The sequence below is a fragment of the Homarus americanus genome, unplaced genomic scaffold (assembly GCF_018991925.1).
Source record: "Homarus americanus isolate GMGI-L3 unplaced genomic scaffold, GMGI_Hamer_2.0 scaffold367, whole genome shotgun sequence".
In the NCBI taxonomy this organism is placed as follows: Eukaryota; Metazoa; Arthropoda; class Malacostraca; order Decapoda; family Nephropidae; genus Homarus; species Homarus americanus.
In genome coordinates this window covers 640,954-655,748 of record NW_024743709.1, presented here as the reverse complement: position 1 = coordinate 655,748, position 14,795 = coordinate 640,954, and the positions used below count along the sequence as shown (strand labels likewise).

Below are 14,795 nucleotides of genomic sequence, written 5' to 3'. Positions count from 1 at the left end.
GTAGTACCTCCCTGTTTGGTAGCTGTTTACTATGTTATACAGTGTATCACTACCTAAGGTGTGGATAAACTTTATTTGCCTTTTATCATACTTTTGATTCTTGCAAGCCCACTTCAGCGCAGGGTTTAGAATTAAGAACAATACAATTTCATTTACTTTCATTAGTTCTTTCTAGCTGTTGTAGTATTTTAACTACACCAGGAGTGAAGTGTTAAAACAATCCAATGAGTCTGTCTTCTGCTGAGATTCACCTCAAAGACTCAAAAGACAGGAACTAATGTCTTAATCAACAGTACTTGGGTCTATCACATTTTCCTTTTCATCCATCACATTCAAAATGTGTAGGGACCATCATGGGTAGGAGCACATAGCATTCTTCCTGAACCTATATTGGTAATACTTGCTGTAATAGTTGACAATTTGGAACAATAACAGTCTCCATATGAAGTTTATTTGCTGTGCAACATTTTCAACTAAATGAACCGGAAGACCTGCATCAAACCCTTATGTTCTGGGTCAGATATTCAAGTAAATACTTTGTTTCTGTGTGCAATTTGTGATGGCTTTGAAGATGGGATTATGATTTAATACAAAACAATACTGTACAATTCATGCAAATTTGTTTGTTATGAAACTGTGGGATTAAGTTTCTTGAACCTTCCCCATGAATGAAGTATTTGAACGTTTACTGTAAATGAAAGATGTTGTGTTATGGTTTCCTTGGAGCTGGTCAAATGACTTATGACCTTGAACAAGGCTACTCAGTTTAGCTTGGTAGAAACTGCTGCATGTATTAATAAATGGAAGGAATTTTCGTCCCTTTATTTAAAAAAATTAGGGGGGTGTCACTGATGCTTACTGTATACAGTACTGTATATATGTATGTGTGAATATTTTTTCTTTTAAGTCTGTAACTGTTTGTTATAGAGGTCTACCTGTATATTCCTCAGGGTAAGAAATGGTTAATGTAATAATTTGGGTTGATCTTGTTTTATATACCGGGTATATACTTGTGTGTGTGTGTGTATATATATATATATATATATATATATATATATATATATATATATATATATATATATATATATATATATATATATATATATATATATATATATATATATATATATATATATATATATATAAACAAGATTCACTTGGTTGTAGTGCCATTCTGCCTCTTAACACTTGATAGTTGAGGAGGAGAGGGTCACACTGCAGCCACATGGACCATTGTAGATCAGTGGTAACTAGTACTTCAAGAAGATGTGGGATATTGGTGTTATATAATGTGCTGTACTGTGGTGTATATACTGTCTGTGGTGTATTAAATTTGACACTTGTGAATAGATGACTGTCTCCTGTAAGCTCATTGAATTTTCTCATTTTGTTCACCCTTTAGCACTAAGGTACCGGGTAAATGTTCACAACATTATTTTCAGCAGCCGGTAATACAGAATTTTTTTTAAGTTGTTTCTAAATATTTGATGCACATTAAGACTTTAGTATTCCTTCATTGAGCTTCTACTTTTTCAAATGCAGTCCAAATTATAGACTACTACCTGTTTATCCCAGTTATATAGATATGTTCAACTTTTTATAATTTTACCTTGTCTATGCAACAGAGGATTTTTGCTGCTTCCCCAGCACCTATGTCTGTTTTCAGTTTGTGGTTAGCATCCGTGTCCTTGGCAGCTGCAGTAATTGTAGGACTGTATTAAAATTACTCTAATTTCAGTAGTGAATGAATTAATGGTTGATTATTGAGTGTAATGCAGAACTCACACTATTGTTAGTTGCACCCAAGATTGTTTTATGGTAAAGTAATATAGAGAAGTACTATACAGTATTGTGTGAGCAGCTTGAAGTTATCAAATGTAGAAGCTTCTTAATGCAGTGTCTTTTTGTAGCTCATTGGGTACCGTAAGTCAAAGGTGCTAACACCACATATCCAACACAAGTCATATAAACATGACAATTTTAATTTTCCTTTTTTTATGATGTACATGTCATCAGCAAGTGAACTGTTAGTGTGTTTAAACTATTCTTTTTGAGTTTACACTAAAGTTGTAGAACTATGTTAAATACAATGATTCTATTCTAGATCGTATGTTTACACTAGAGACTGTAATGAGTTTACTACTGTGCTGAAATCCCTTACAGATATGGGTTAGATTTAGTTGACAGTGAAACGAATTGACAACTATGAAATTTTTTTTTGAAGACTAAAGAAGTTTTGGAAGAAGAATATCAGAAATTCGTGTCTACAGAAGAGATAATAATCTAATATGTAGTCTCATTATATTTGATTAAACAAATATTCGCTTTACTCTTAACACATTAAAACCCCTAAATTTAGACTTAAATTTGTACAACTTTTATCATAGTAAAGTTAACAGTTGTGTATATGGTTTGATTTGTTTTGTGTTAATTAAATCAGATATATACAGAACCTGTATTACCAAACATATCCTTTAATAAGTTGTATAAGTTGCCTTCATGTATGCTGGTTTCACAAAAATCAGAGATGCACTTATATTATTTCGTTTTTGCTACCTAACTTTTGTTTATGCCAAGCTAAGGTTCAAATGCACAGGATGCATATCTCACTCTTCATCTTTTCTTAGTGTTATATATAGTATCATGGGAAAACATTTGGGGCACCAGAATGCACCATGAACTTTGCTTATGTAAACATTTGTTGATACTTGCTGACTTTATTTCATTTTCTTGCCACTGATAATGTCTCCCATAAAGCATCCCATTAAGTTCTTCTACAAGTAAAGAACCTCAGTCAAACTTACAGGTACAGGTGCTGCTTTTCTATGATGGATGCTTATCACATCAATTCAGGAAAGAGAAGCATGATCATTTGGTAATGACTTCAAGATGTCTAAAGAGGATATACTGTATGACCCTGAATGTCTGACTGTGGAAAGTAACTTGATTCCTTCCTGTCATAGAAATGATACTTTTTAACTGTATCACCTCCATGTCATTCCTAGCTGGTCACTTGCTGACTAACTGTAGTTCATAAATAACATTTAAAGTATGGAATATCATGTTATGACTAAAGGGAAGAAGCAGGTGACCCGATCTCTACCTCCTTTCATGATAAGATTAAAAATGGACAGGAACTAAGAGGACTTCTAAAGCTTGATCAATGAAAAGGCTTTGACAGTTGACCCAGATGGTTCAAATGGAGTTAATATGACTCGTATCCAAATTTCTGAGAAGTGTTGCTTGCATCAGAAAATATTGTATGGCCTTGCCTGCCTGGATAGTGTAACCTATTGGTACATTTTTCAAGCCTTCTAAACCTTCTGGAGTAAGGCTGACTGCCAGAATCCAGGAAAAAAGTCACAAGAAAAAAAGTCGCAGATAAAAGGGCACAGAAAAAACCTAAACTAACCTAACCTATGTGCAATGCCATCATATATGAATTGTGTTGTCAATGTGTACAAGTCATGTGACTTTTTTTCCTGTGTACTTTATTTCCGTCCACCGACTGCCAGAGGGTGTTTGGTAAATTCCCAGTTAAGCTTCCTTATGGTACTGTATTTATTAATATTTTTCTTCATAGGAGCCTAATAGTCATATTTATTGCATGAAATACATATTCATTGAGGAAGCTAGGGAAAAACAAGTTTGGAAACCAATTATGAAACATACCACGAGAGCCAACCATTGGTAAACAAACTTAACCAAAATTACCCAAGGATCATTAAGATATACTGTACAGTATGAGGACATAGGTTAGGTACAGTTGATTATTATTTCACTCCCCTTGTACATTTGTAATTCATGTTGTAAAAGATCCTGTCAAAAATAACAACTAATGAAATGATAGAGCTAAACTGTACAAGAAGTGAGTCTCACAGGTTATTGGTCTCTTCCCCTCAGTCATAACATGGGGCTTCTTACATCAGTCTTTCATCGTTAGTCCCGTAATCCAACTTATACTCTGGTCCATGTATTTCAATATACGTATTACAAATGTATATTCTTTTTCTTTACAAATTGTAATGGATTTTTTTTGTCAATTAAACTGAAGACAATTGTCAGTTAATATGCAGAATGCTTTTATCTCTTTTTTGTTAGCTTTACTCCAGTCCCAGACATGATAGTGAAGTATTATATGTCAATACAATTCCCTAAGAATGAAGCATACCGCCTCCTCTCCCATAGTTGATCCACTCGTTATTTATGGAAATTTTCATGAAAGAAAAGTGGGCAAAATTCATTACTGTACTGTATTTAAATCTGGCAGAAAACCTAACATGCATAAGATTTTTTTAATAGTGTACAATTATCCAAGTACTGTACAGTATAAACAAAATGTACAAACAGTCCGTGTACAGACATTTAAGCATATGATGGCTTTTGTCCTCATCAGTAGGGAACAATAAAGAGATGGATTATACAGTACATACAAATCTTAGAGGAAAATTAATTTAAATTTTATCCACAACATAAACTGAATAAAATATAATTAATCAAGATTAACAAATTGCTTGAAGACAACCTAAAGCTTTCCTTTGAACAAAAATTTAAATCCGTCTTCAGTGAGGTGCTCACATCTCTCTACTGTTCCATACACAATTTATCTACACTGTACAGTCTTAGTCATTCCCGTGATGTTGTTTACTTGTAATAAACCTTCACTCACTTATTGATATTTGTTGTGTGCATCTCGCTATGGTAAGTTTTTCACCAACATGTCATTCATCACACATTCCACACACCCCTAACATCTGTGTACTGTACTCAAATGCATCTTTTTCAAGGTTTCTTCTTTTAGCCTATCATTTGTCTTAATTCCTATAATATTGTATGTAGTTCATATTTGCTACTTATTTTTAATCCTTTGGGATGTAAACTCATGAGAACTACAGTAGAGGGACCACTTTTCACACAGTAGTAGAAGTGATAGTTTTAGGAGGAGTGAAGAACTGTAGCATAAAAGCTGGGCAGTTAATATTTCTGAAAACTTCAGGATACAGACCACTTGTACCAAATGTATGTACTGTATTAAAGGAGCTACTGTAGTGGTATGATTCTTGGAACTAAAGCTGTTTTATTAATGAGGGAGATCAGTTAAAAAAATTAAAGTTGTCTCGAACAGTTTTTAATTTTTCTATACAAGTACATACTGTATTTTGTGATGTCAAGGGTTCGGGCCACTGGTAACCAGAGTACATAGGTGAATGAATTTGTGCCTTAATCTATTTCTGGGTCTTTGGCAATTGTTTATAAATTTCTTCACTGTGGCAGTACAGTAAAGTAGTCTAAAAGATCAATGGAACCACGTGCTCTTTCTTATCTTTCTTGAATTTTACGCTGGAAACTTAGACATTCACTTCCATGTTAAAGGGTTGGTACAGACACTTCATCAAGCCAGGTTCTCTAATCTACCACACTTAGCTTCTTCCTTTTTACTAGGACTCACTAATCACATCCACCTTCTCTTAGTTGTCTACTTAAATATTCCCAGTGCCAAGTAGTTTTGAAGCACCAATATAATTTTATGATTTCAGATACATTGTATATATTACTGTTGATGAAACATATGAGTTGGATAATTCTTCTGCATGAAATGAGGGAAAAGATATGCATATGTACACTTCGCAATGCTAAGCTGAAACTATTGTACAGTATACAGGATGTGTAGAAGAGGAGACCTGGCCTGGTCATTTATATGGTAACTTGAAGAAAATGTACTTTAATGCTGCTCATTTGGAAATTGTTTTACTGTATGTACTGGTATATGGAATGTGTTTCTCCTGGTGCAGTGACCTCTTGCCATAAATCTGACATTTCTACTTTATTTCTTATCAGAGACTATGGTTTTCTTTAGACTGGAAAATTACTGTGCTGGTAATTTTTCATAGTATAGTGTATGTCTTATAGGTTATGGATTTATTTGTTGTTTTATAGTGCACTGTATAAACTTGTATAACATACAGAATTTATCTCAAGTCTCTGAGGAGGTGTGGTGATTGTTAGCTGCCATATTGTGCACTGACCTGGTGTTAAAGATTTAGCTCTTGTGGTACAGTACAGTATCCCTATGGCCAGATGTGACCAAGGAGTTCTGGACACATGATAGTTGGTATTGTTATGTGTCCTGGTTAATGAACAGTATTTTTTTTTCTTACATCCTTACATATTATATGCAGTGGCGTGTCGTGAGAAAATGCTAGGGTAAGCAAATGACGCTTTCTTACTTGTAAAGTCACGAGATCTAAAAGAATTCTTTAGTAGATCACAGACTGTATGTGATCTACTAAAGAATTCTTTTAGATCTCGTGACTTTACAAGTAAGAAAGCGTCATTTGCTGACCCTAGCATTTTCTCACGACACGCCACTGATTATATGTATTAGTTGTCTGGTACCTCTGAATATCTTTTGTTTTTGGAGAGTTGAGAAGAAAATATGAAAATCTCAATATTTTCCATTTACTTAAAATGATTAATGCTGTCATCAGCCAACAAACTGTATATTAGCAGGGGTAGGGGGGAGGGGGACCAGTATTACTAAACATTTTGTGACAAGAGTCCTCTAAGAGTAAAGCAAAGGTGAAATAACATAGCATGGTTTGCACAGCAGACTTTGTTACTCATGTTTTAAAAGTGCTTTTTTCCTTATATAATACAGTTAACCCTCACTTTACGCGGTCCCTCATTCCGCGTTTCCACGTTTACGCGGTGCCCTGCCGGAACCCAGGATGCTCACATTCCGCGGTGCGTGTACCCCTTTACGCGGAGAGCGGCTGGCGAGCCGCGCCATTTTTGGATCCATACCTCCCGCCATCCGCCATGTTGTGTAAGCTGCGCGAACATGGTGCGCACAAGGTCGCCCAGTCATCAAAACATTACCAGTTCTTCACCCGCCACCCACCACAGCCGGCCCAAGTCAGTGATAGTGATAATTATGGTGAGGATATGGACTTATATGGACTTTGGGGAGTTTGACAAAGAGGCCCTGCAAGCCTCTGTGGTGGATAGTGATACAATTGATACAAGTGACACAGGTGAGGGCCAATAATCTGCCCTCTGCCTCGGAACCAACCGCCCATCCCCGTGTGCCCAGCCATTTTTTCTACTAATGTAAGTGTTAAAAAACCTAATATTATTGATATTTCTCTTAATTATTAATTGTGTGTGCATACCATCATAAAGTTAAGATAATATTTTTACTACAACATAGTTGTGTGTCGTCAAAAAGTGGAGTTTGGGGATTGGCCCGGACTCCAATTCAATTAATCCCATATGTTATGTAATTCACTTTACGCGTTTCTCACTTTACGCGGGACCCTCCGGGTTACATTAACCGCGTAAAGTGAGGGTTAACTGTATAGCATCTATGTTAACACCTTTTTCTTTCTTGTATATTTGTCTCACACATTGTTGGGAAGCATTGTATTCATGCTTTCTGTATGACTCCAACATTCCAGTCTCATTTGATATACCTGTAGTTAATTAACATGAGAACGGATGAATGGTTGTTGTGTGACTGGCTTTATATAATTATGTATAACTTGCGTACTCTGTGAAAAGTTTCATGTGATTTTAATAAATTTGAAAATTAGTAGATAAAATTTTATGGATTTTTGTTTTATTATCTTTTGTAATAATAGAGTATCCATATTTGTTCACTCAGTTGAAATAAAAACAGTAAGTACAGTATGTTATTCTAGTGTACTTCTTGCAATGTCATTCACGACACACTACTCTCTTCTAATTCCACTCTTGTCCACCTGTTGCTTCTCTGCCTCTGCTGACCATCCTCTACTCTTACTCTTTCCAAATCTAATTCTAATTTGTCTGTAATGTATCATGTAATGATAAAGAAGTGAGGGTTTTCACCCGACTGTTAACAATAGGATTTAGGCCCTCCCTCTCACTTAACATCGGGCCTGGCTGCCAGCAGCAACTAGTTCATTAGTTGAGGTTGTACAAATTAATAGCTAGATTATTTTGTTTGTGTACACTATATATATATAAGATTTTTCATTAAAATGAATCTACAGTGTCATGAAATACTTAATACTCTACAGTAAAAAAGCTTTAGTTAGCAATATGCAACAAATGTTTAATAACTCATAGCAGTACGTGTTCTATGTATATATTTATTAAAAATGTATTCATTATGCAGGACCTCTACCACCTGCCATTTTTAGTGTGTTCCTAGTAAGTGAGACTCCATGAATGAAGCACTGGATCAAGAATCAATGTTGATGTTAAAATGTCATTACAGCACTTCAACAACTGAAGTCTTCAAGTGTGTAGCAAGGTTAGTAATTACACTTGTCTCTTGAGCTTTGAGGCATATCTCCATCTGAACCACCAGTTCAGGTTATTGCCATATGATTGGTAGTATTTCCTCCTTATCATTACAAGTGTGTCTGCTAGAACTTAACTTGTGGTTTAGTATGTGGGAGTTAAGTCCTCGGTTGTACCTTCCAAAGCAGTAAATAATTTCTTATGATATTCAGAATCTCGGTACAGTATTTAAAATATACAAATAATACTTTACAGGCATTGTACTGTACTATATGGCAGATGTGAGAGTGGACAGGTGATGTCATGATCAGCCTAATTTTAATGCATGTTCCTTTTTTATGTGCAGTAATTTTTTAAAAGCTTCTAGTCACCATGCTAGTTAAATTTTTAGTTTTTCACTAGAATGGATGTATTGTTGTCTGTACTGTACACTTAAAGGAAAATTGGGATATTAAGATAAGTAGATGTAATAGTAAATATATTGCTAGAGACTGCCAGTTAATTGAGAATGTTCAAAAGAGGCTCACCAGATTGGTGGCAGTACAGGTACTCCTAATACCTCCAGAAATATACATTGACCATTTACTTGACAATTTGTGAAAATGTTAGCAAAACTCAAGTAAGTATGGAAATATTTTATTTAAAAAAGAAAATAACTAAAGTAAATAGCTACCTTTCAGATCACATAAGTATAATAAATTCTAAATAATAAACATCTTTGACAATATCTACAATTGGCTCCTTATCTTCCTGTTTATGTTGGCTGGATCACTCAAGACCATTCACATCACACACACACTCTCTCAAGACAAACATTTACAAAACATTCATTCATAGCTATAACTTATCACAGAGCACATTGTGATAAAGATACATAAAATTGTTAAAACTTCTAATTATATGAGGAAGCTGCATGGAATGTGAGTTGATTACATATTTGAGTTTATGTAAATTATGGTAAACATACACAAATTAATAATGTAAAGCCTTAATGATTTATTTCTTCATTACTTATGAGAGTATATGAAGGATATTAAGTTTTATACTGTATATTTCAACCTCTTAAGCCAATAAGAAATAGTTTACATTTATGAACAAAATATAAATAAGAATGCAATAAATAGTTTACACCTCTAAAACAGCCAAAGATGACCAACAAATAACCTTCACAACTCTCTATAGTGCTAAAGGATTATATTCTGGTATAGATATTTGATTTTTTATTTGTTTTTTATTTTGAAGTCAAATTTATGCAGTGGACGGAATAGATGGCATTATGCCATAAAATTCTCAAGTGTGCAACTGAGGATTTTTTGGGGGTCAATAAGGTAAAGAAAATTGATAAGAAGTGGAAACATAAGACTTGAGCTATTTACAAAAGATTAGTTTAAAAAAAAAGGTGAACATCGCCAATTTTAACTTCAAATAGTATGAGTGTTTTATGTAATACCTGTACATGTAAATCATAACAAAAAATAAGTAGTGTCGTTGAAGGGTTAAAAGTGCATAATTATAAGTGACTAAACACTGGCATGGACGGACTGGCTTCACAACTAAAACTAACAATTTATTTTATACTCGGTGAATCATAATAACATCATCAAGGAACTAAGAAAGTCACAAAATCTCGGAAGTGAGTCCTTGAACAACCCATACAGTATAATCTGAACTCATCTGTAGTAGATCTATAGGTGTACTTTACTGGAATGATGACCACCTTAACATTGTAAAATGTTTAGAATTTATCTAGTAAAAATCTATTTGACATTTCCTCATAGAGGAAAACAAATTTAACAATTATGAGGAATATCAACCTTAGTAAAACATTAATTTGAAATACTGTAACTAACATTCTTAGAAAAGTATTGTGTAATATTAAGAGGTAGTGAACAATATTTTTACTGGATAATGGTAGAAGATCATATATCACCTGTCCTCTCCAAAATTTGCTACTTTAAAAATACTGTACATCCCAACTTTTAAATATAATTATCTATACATGTTGTATTTTATATTCTTTCAGCTTCCTCATTTTACAAAACCAATCACACAATTGTAACATTTGTGTTATAAAGTGTCGTCTTACAGGCCAAAGTCCATTTCATCAGTGCCATCTGCACAATCATTAACTCCATTGTTTAGCTGAGAGAGAGAAATACAAGTGCCATCCAAACATTCCAATTCTGGACATTCTGTTGGAGGTAAAGTGACAGGTTCAATTGTTGTTTCTTCCAACGGGGCGTGTGTAGTTGTATCTTCCTCAGGTACAGAAGTTATGTCACTGGCAACATCGCTGGAGAAGGGAGTTTGGGTTTCTATAGGAGTTGAAAGCGGTATTGCTGATGTGTTGAGCTCTGTGGGAATAGAAATTTGTTAGTTAATGTGCTCCTTATATTTTTATTGGTATAAGCTTTGTAACTTTAGAATTATGTAAGTGAGATTTAATAGGGTATACCTATTTACAATTGCTTTTTATGTGTGAAAATTTTTGTCTTAAATTTTAGTAAATGTCTAGTTTATGTTTGTGCACTTTTTTAGATATTTACAAACTGTTTATGCTGTAATGAATGATCAACATCATATTATATGATCATCACAGATATGTAATGTGTTTTGGGAAAGGACAGACATGAAGAGGAACTGAACATGCAGCCAGTAGTGGCAAAATTAGTAGCTTATACATACGTGAATGAGTGCGGCGAGATATGGCAGATTTTCCTCGTTTATTTTTGTGTGTTACCTTGTGAGTACTGATTTGGTGTATATGGGAGGTATACTGGAGAATAATCTATTGTCAAGTCATATCCTGAGTCCCGACTGAATTGAAGTGACCTTCTATTTGGGTCATGTTCGAAGTCATAGGTCACTAAACTAGGGTCATATTCTTGCTCAGCATCTAAGGTCTCCTCATAGGGGTTATATATATGGTAGTCTGCAGAATGAGAGGAGTAAGGTTGGACTGAATAGGACAAAGGTTTCTGAACAATGACTGGAGTAATGGCAGATGATGCAGGCTCACTGTCAGGTACTGCTGAATCTACTTCAGTATCTGTGTCAGAATTTATGCCTTCTTTGAGAAATTCCTCTCGGGGAAAGAAGTTTAGGGTAGAGGATAATCTTGAGGTCCTTATTGTTGGACGTCGACGAGATATTCGTTCAGGAGCCACAGATTGCTGGGTTGGGATTCTTAAACTTGATGGAGTCTTGCCATCATCTGCTATTTCTTTCTCATCTACACCGTTTGTGTCCGATGTAACTGGAGTATTACGGTGACGTCCCCTAAAACCTTTTGTCCGAAATGCTTCATGAGTTGGTGCTGATGGGATTCGAGAAGAACGCCATTGCTGGAAACGAGATCTGAAATTTCCAGAGCTTGATGTTGACTCAGTTGGAGAAGATGTAGGTGAATTAGTATTAGGAGAGACTGTAGGGCTGCGGGAAAAGGGGCGGCGGATATTGGAGAAGCGAGAGCTACCCCTGACTCTTGTTGGTCGATCAAATTCTGCTGTTTGTTCTGGAACATTTGTAACAGGTACTGTAAAATCAATTTCTTTTAGATTAGTTTCCAGTTCTTCTAAAGACCCTTCATTTGTACCTTGGCTCCCTAAATTTGGTATTAAATAGTCACTGACTGAGTTGGTTTCATCCGTGTTTGATGGTTTTTCTCTTTCAGTTTCTTCAAAAATTTGTTCTGGATAATGCTGATGTGATTCTTCTGGTTTTTCTATTTTGTCCAAAGGTTGGGCACCACCTTGCTGCAAATAACCGTCATCTTGACGACTTTCAATTTCTGCAGGTTCTTGCTCCAGAGAGGACTGATAATTACTTTGTTGAGGTTGTTGCTCATGGTGTGTTTGCAGTGCTTCTCGTGGTGACTGCTCCTCTAGGAAAGATTGAGGGCCATTTTCATTAGAAAATGTTTGGAAACCTTCTGTTCCAGATGGTAGAGATTCTTGATAACCTGTCTGTATAGGGGCTTCTGAGTAAATTTGGGGGTTTTCTTGAGAGAATAACAGGGATTCCTGAGGTGATGGAAATTGGTCATTACCTTCATTTTCTATTGGGTTTTCTGAGAAAGAAAAAGGTTGCTTTAAAGATGATGAAAGGCCATCTTGATAATTTGGAAACTGCTCTGTGAAAGATGGTTGAATCTCAGAAATGTGGTGTGAAGGTTGTGGCTCATAGTCCTGCCGTTGTTCATCGTAGTATGGCTGGTTTGGTGGTGCTGCTATATGGTCCTCTGGATGTTGTGCAGGTGTATAGGGAATGGCTTCATCTAAATAAGTCATCTCCTCAGAAAACTGCTGCTGGTTTATTTTACTCTCTTCAGAATATGGTTGTAATTGTCCTCCATTGCCTAAAGGATTTGGATTCCTTTCTAAAGCAGGTGGTGGTCCAACAAGTGCCTCTTGTGATGGAATGTGTTCTGTCTTGATAGTATCTGCAGAAAATAGTTCTCTTGCATGTTCTCTAAAATGGGGTCCATTCACAACATTATTGTCATTTTGAGCTATATCTGAAAAGTCTTCAGAAAGAATATCAGCATTATCATATTGGCCGCTGACAGGCTCATCTCCATTTGCTATTGACTTTTCAAAATTACTGAAATTTTCTTCAGTTCCTGAAGCTACTCCCTCTTGGAACACATTTTGCAAGTGACCGCCTGGGAGTGGAAATTGTCCTAAGGGTGCAAGAGCTTCAAGATGCTCTCCAGCTGGGGTAGTGTAGGTTGCTGTTGGATGTTCTGTGTCGCAATTAGTCTCGTCACTGTTGTCATGGCAGTCATCAGCACCGTCACATATCCAAGACACTGGGATACATAACTCCGTTGTGGCACACCGGAAGTCACCATAGTTGCATCCTAAGATATTATATCGTGAATATTTTATCAGGGACATTATTCACGAGTATTTTTTAATACAAAGGGTTGATTAGGGACTGCAATACTGTACAATATTTTAAGTTTAAAGAGCTTACTTGACCATATAATTGATGATTATTGTAATTTTGGTTTGTCAAAAACTTTCAGGGCCCCAATCTTGAACTAGGAAGCTTATTTACAGTTTTACTCTAAATCAACAGATGAGACTTATGTATGATTATACAATTAAAGTTTCTAATGTTATGACAATTAACATACAGGATAATACTGTAATTTATGAAACTTACATATACAGTACTGTACTTGTACTGTAAAAGTCATACATGCAATTCATAGCTGTTTAAGAACAAAGGGATAATCTTAACAAGGGAAGTGGAGGGAAAAATTAAGTATGTTGGAAACCCAGAAAAATACTTCCTTAGAGATACCACGTGATGAGTTACCTCTCCCAAATGTGAAAAGTCATGTAGTCATGCAGTCTCACATATAAAGAGCTTATGTGAAGAAGGATAAGAATTTTTTGTTTATGTTTTTCATTACAGTGGAGACAAATGACAAAAGTACAGGTCAAAATTTCAATTGGCAGCATGATTTCTTTTACAATTAAGGAAGTCCAGTTACAGGAAGTTTGAATATACATTATCAGAAAAGAAATTTTATCTTGGAGTCATGGACAGTCTTCCATCATGTAAAGTTATTCCAAAGCCTGGAGAGGAAGAGAGAGATGTGACGACTTCTTGAGACTCACCAATGTGTGTGCAATTAAACTCATCAGAACTGTCACGACACTGCTGGATACCATCACACACAGCTGCCATGGCTACACAGTCTGAGCCATCCTGACACTGGAACTTGTCGTGGTCACAAAGTATTTGAGGGGAAGTAGGTGGGGCAAAATCTCCACCAGAACCAAAGTTCTGAGTGGCTTCCCCTGGGAGACTTTCAGTGGAATTAATAGTTTCCTGTGCAAAAAAGTCAGTGTGTACATCAGCTGCTGTTGCTTCCCCTTCATCAAAGAACTCAGTATGTTCACTTGCCAAGGGTTGAGTTTCAGCAGGATAATCAACATTTGAATTAGGATAGTCTAAACTTCTTGATGGATAATCCTCTGACACAGCAGGGTAGTCCTCAGTTGCAGAAGAAAATTCAACTGCTGGTCGATTAAATCCAGTATTGGGATAATCTACAGTAACCGGAATATCCCGAGCTACTTCATAATCAGGATAGTCAGCAACTGAATATTCTTCGTTTGGGAAGTTGTCACCTCCTGTAGCATAGTCCTCAGCTATGGGGGTGTCTTGAGGGATGTTGGCACTGGGAAGCTGCGGAAGGATGCTGACATCTCCGACGCTCACCACGCCACCCGGAGCTGTGAGTCAGGTTAATGTGTCATTTGCAGACATGCAGTTTATCAATGTCAGTTGGTAAGTGCAGCAGTGATTTCTGCTCAACATTGTGCAGAATTTTCATAAAGTAAACCTTGCCAAAAGTGGAAAGGAAAAATCTTTACAAAATCCTGCAAAATGTTATATACAGTATCATAGAGTTAATTGTTTTAAAGTTGTACAACCATGACCAATCTAAAATGGTAAAGTAGGATTTTTTTTAGAGTTTTATATATATATAT

General features: G+C 35.7%; 1 protein-coding gene across 5 annotated transcripts in view; it reads right to left on the bottom strand.

Moving 5' to 3' along the window:
- Nucleotides 1–8,906: 8,906 nt before the first annotated feature.
- LOC121877480 overlaps nucleotides 8,907–14,795 on the bottom strand; it is an 82,870-nt gene continuing 76,981 nt past the window's right edge. For 4 of the 5 annotated variants that reach the window (XM_042383247.1, XM_042383246.1, XM_042383248.1 and 1 more), the window contains 3 exons: nucleotides 13,917–14,537; nucleotides 10,972–13,147; nucleotides 10,542–10,640 (listed from right to left, as the gene is read on the bottom strand). In XM_042383247.1, the coding sequence (XP_042239181.1) occupies nucleotides 11,010–13,147; nucleotides 13,917–14,537 (2,759 nt within the window). In that variant the 3' untranslated portion in view covers nucleotides 10,542–10,640; nucleotides 10,972–11,009. Of the gene's footprint in view, nucleotides 10,641–10,971; nucleotides 13,148–13,916; nucleotides 14,538–14,795 lie in introns of all 5 variants that reach the window. The other variant, XM_042383250.1, reaches the window with a different exon arrangement.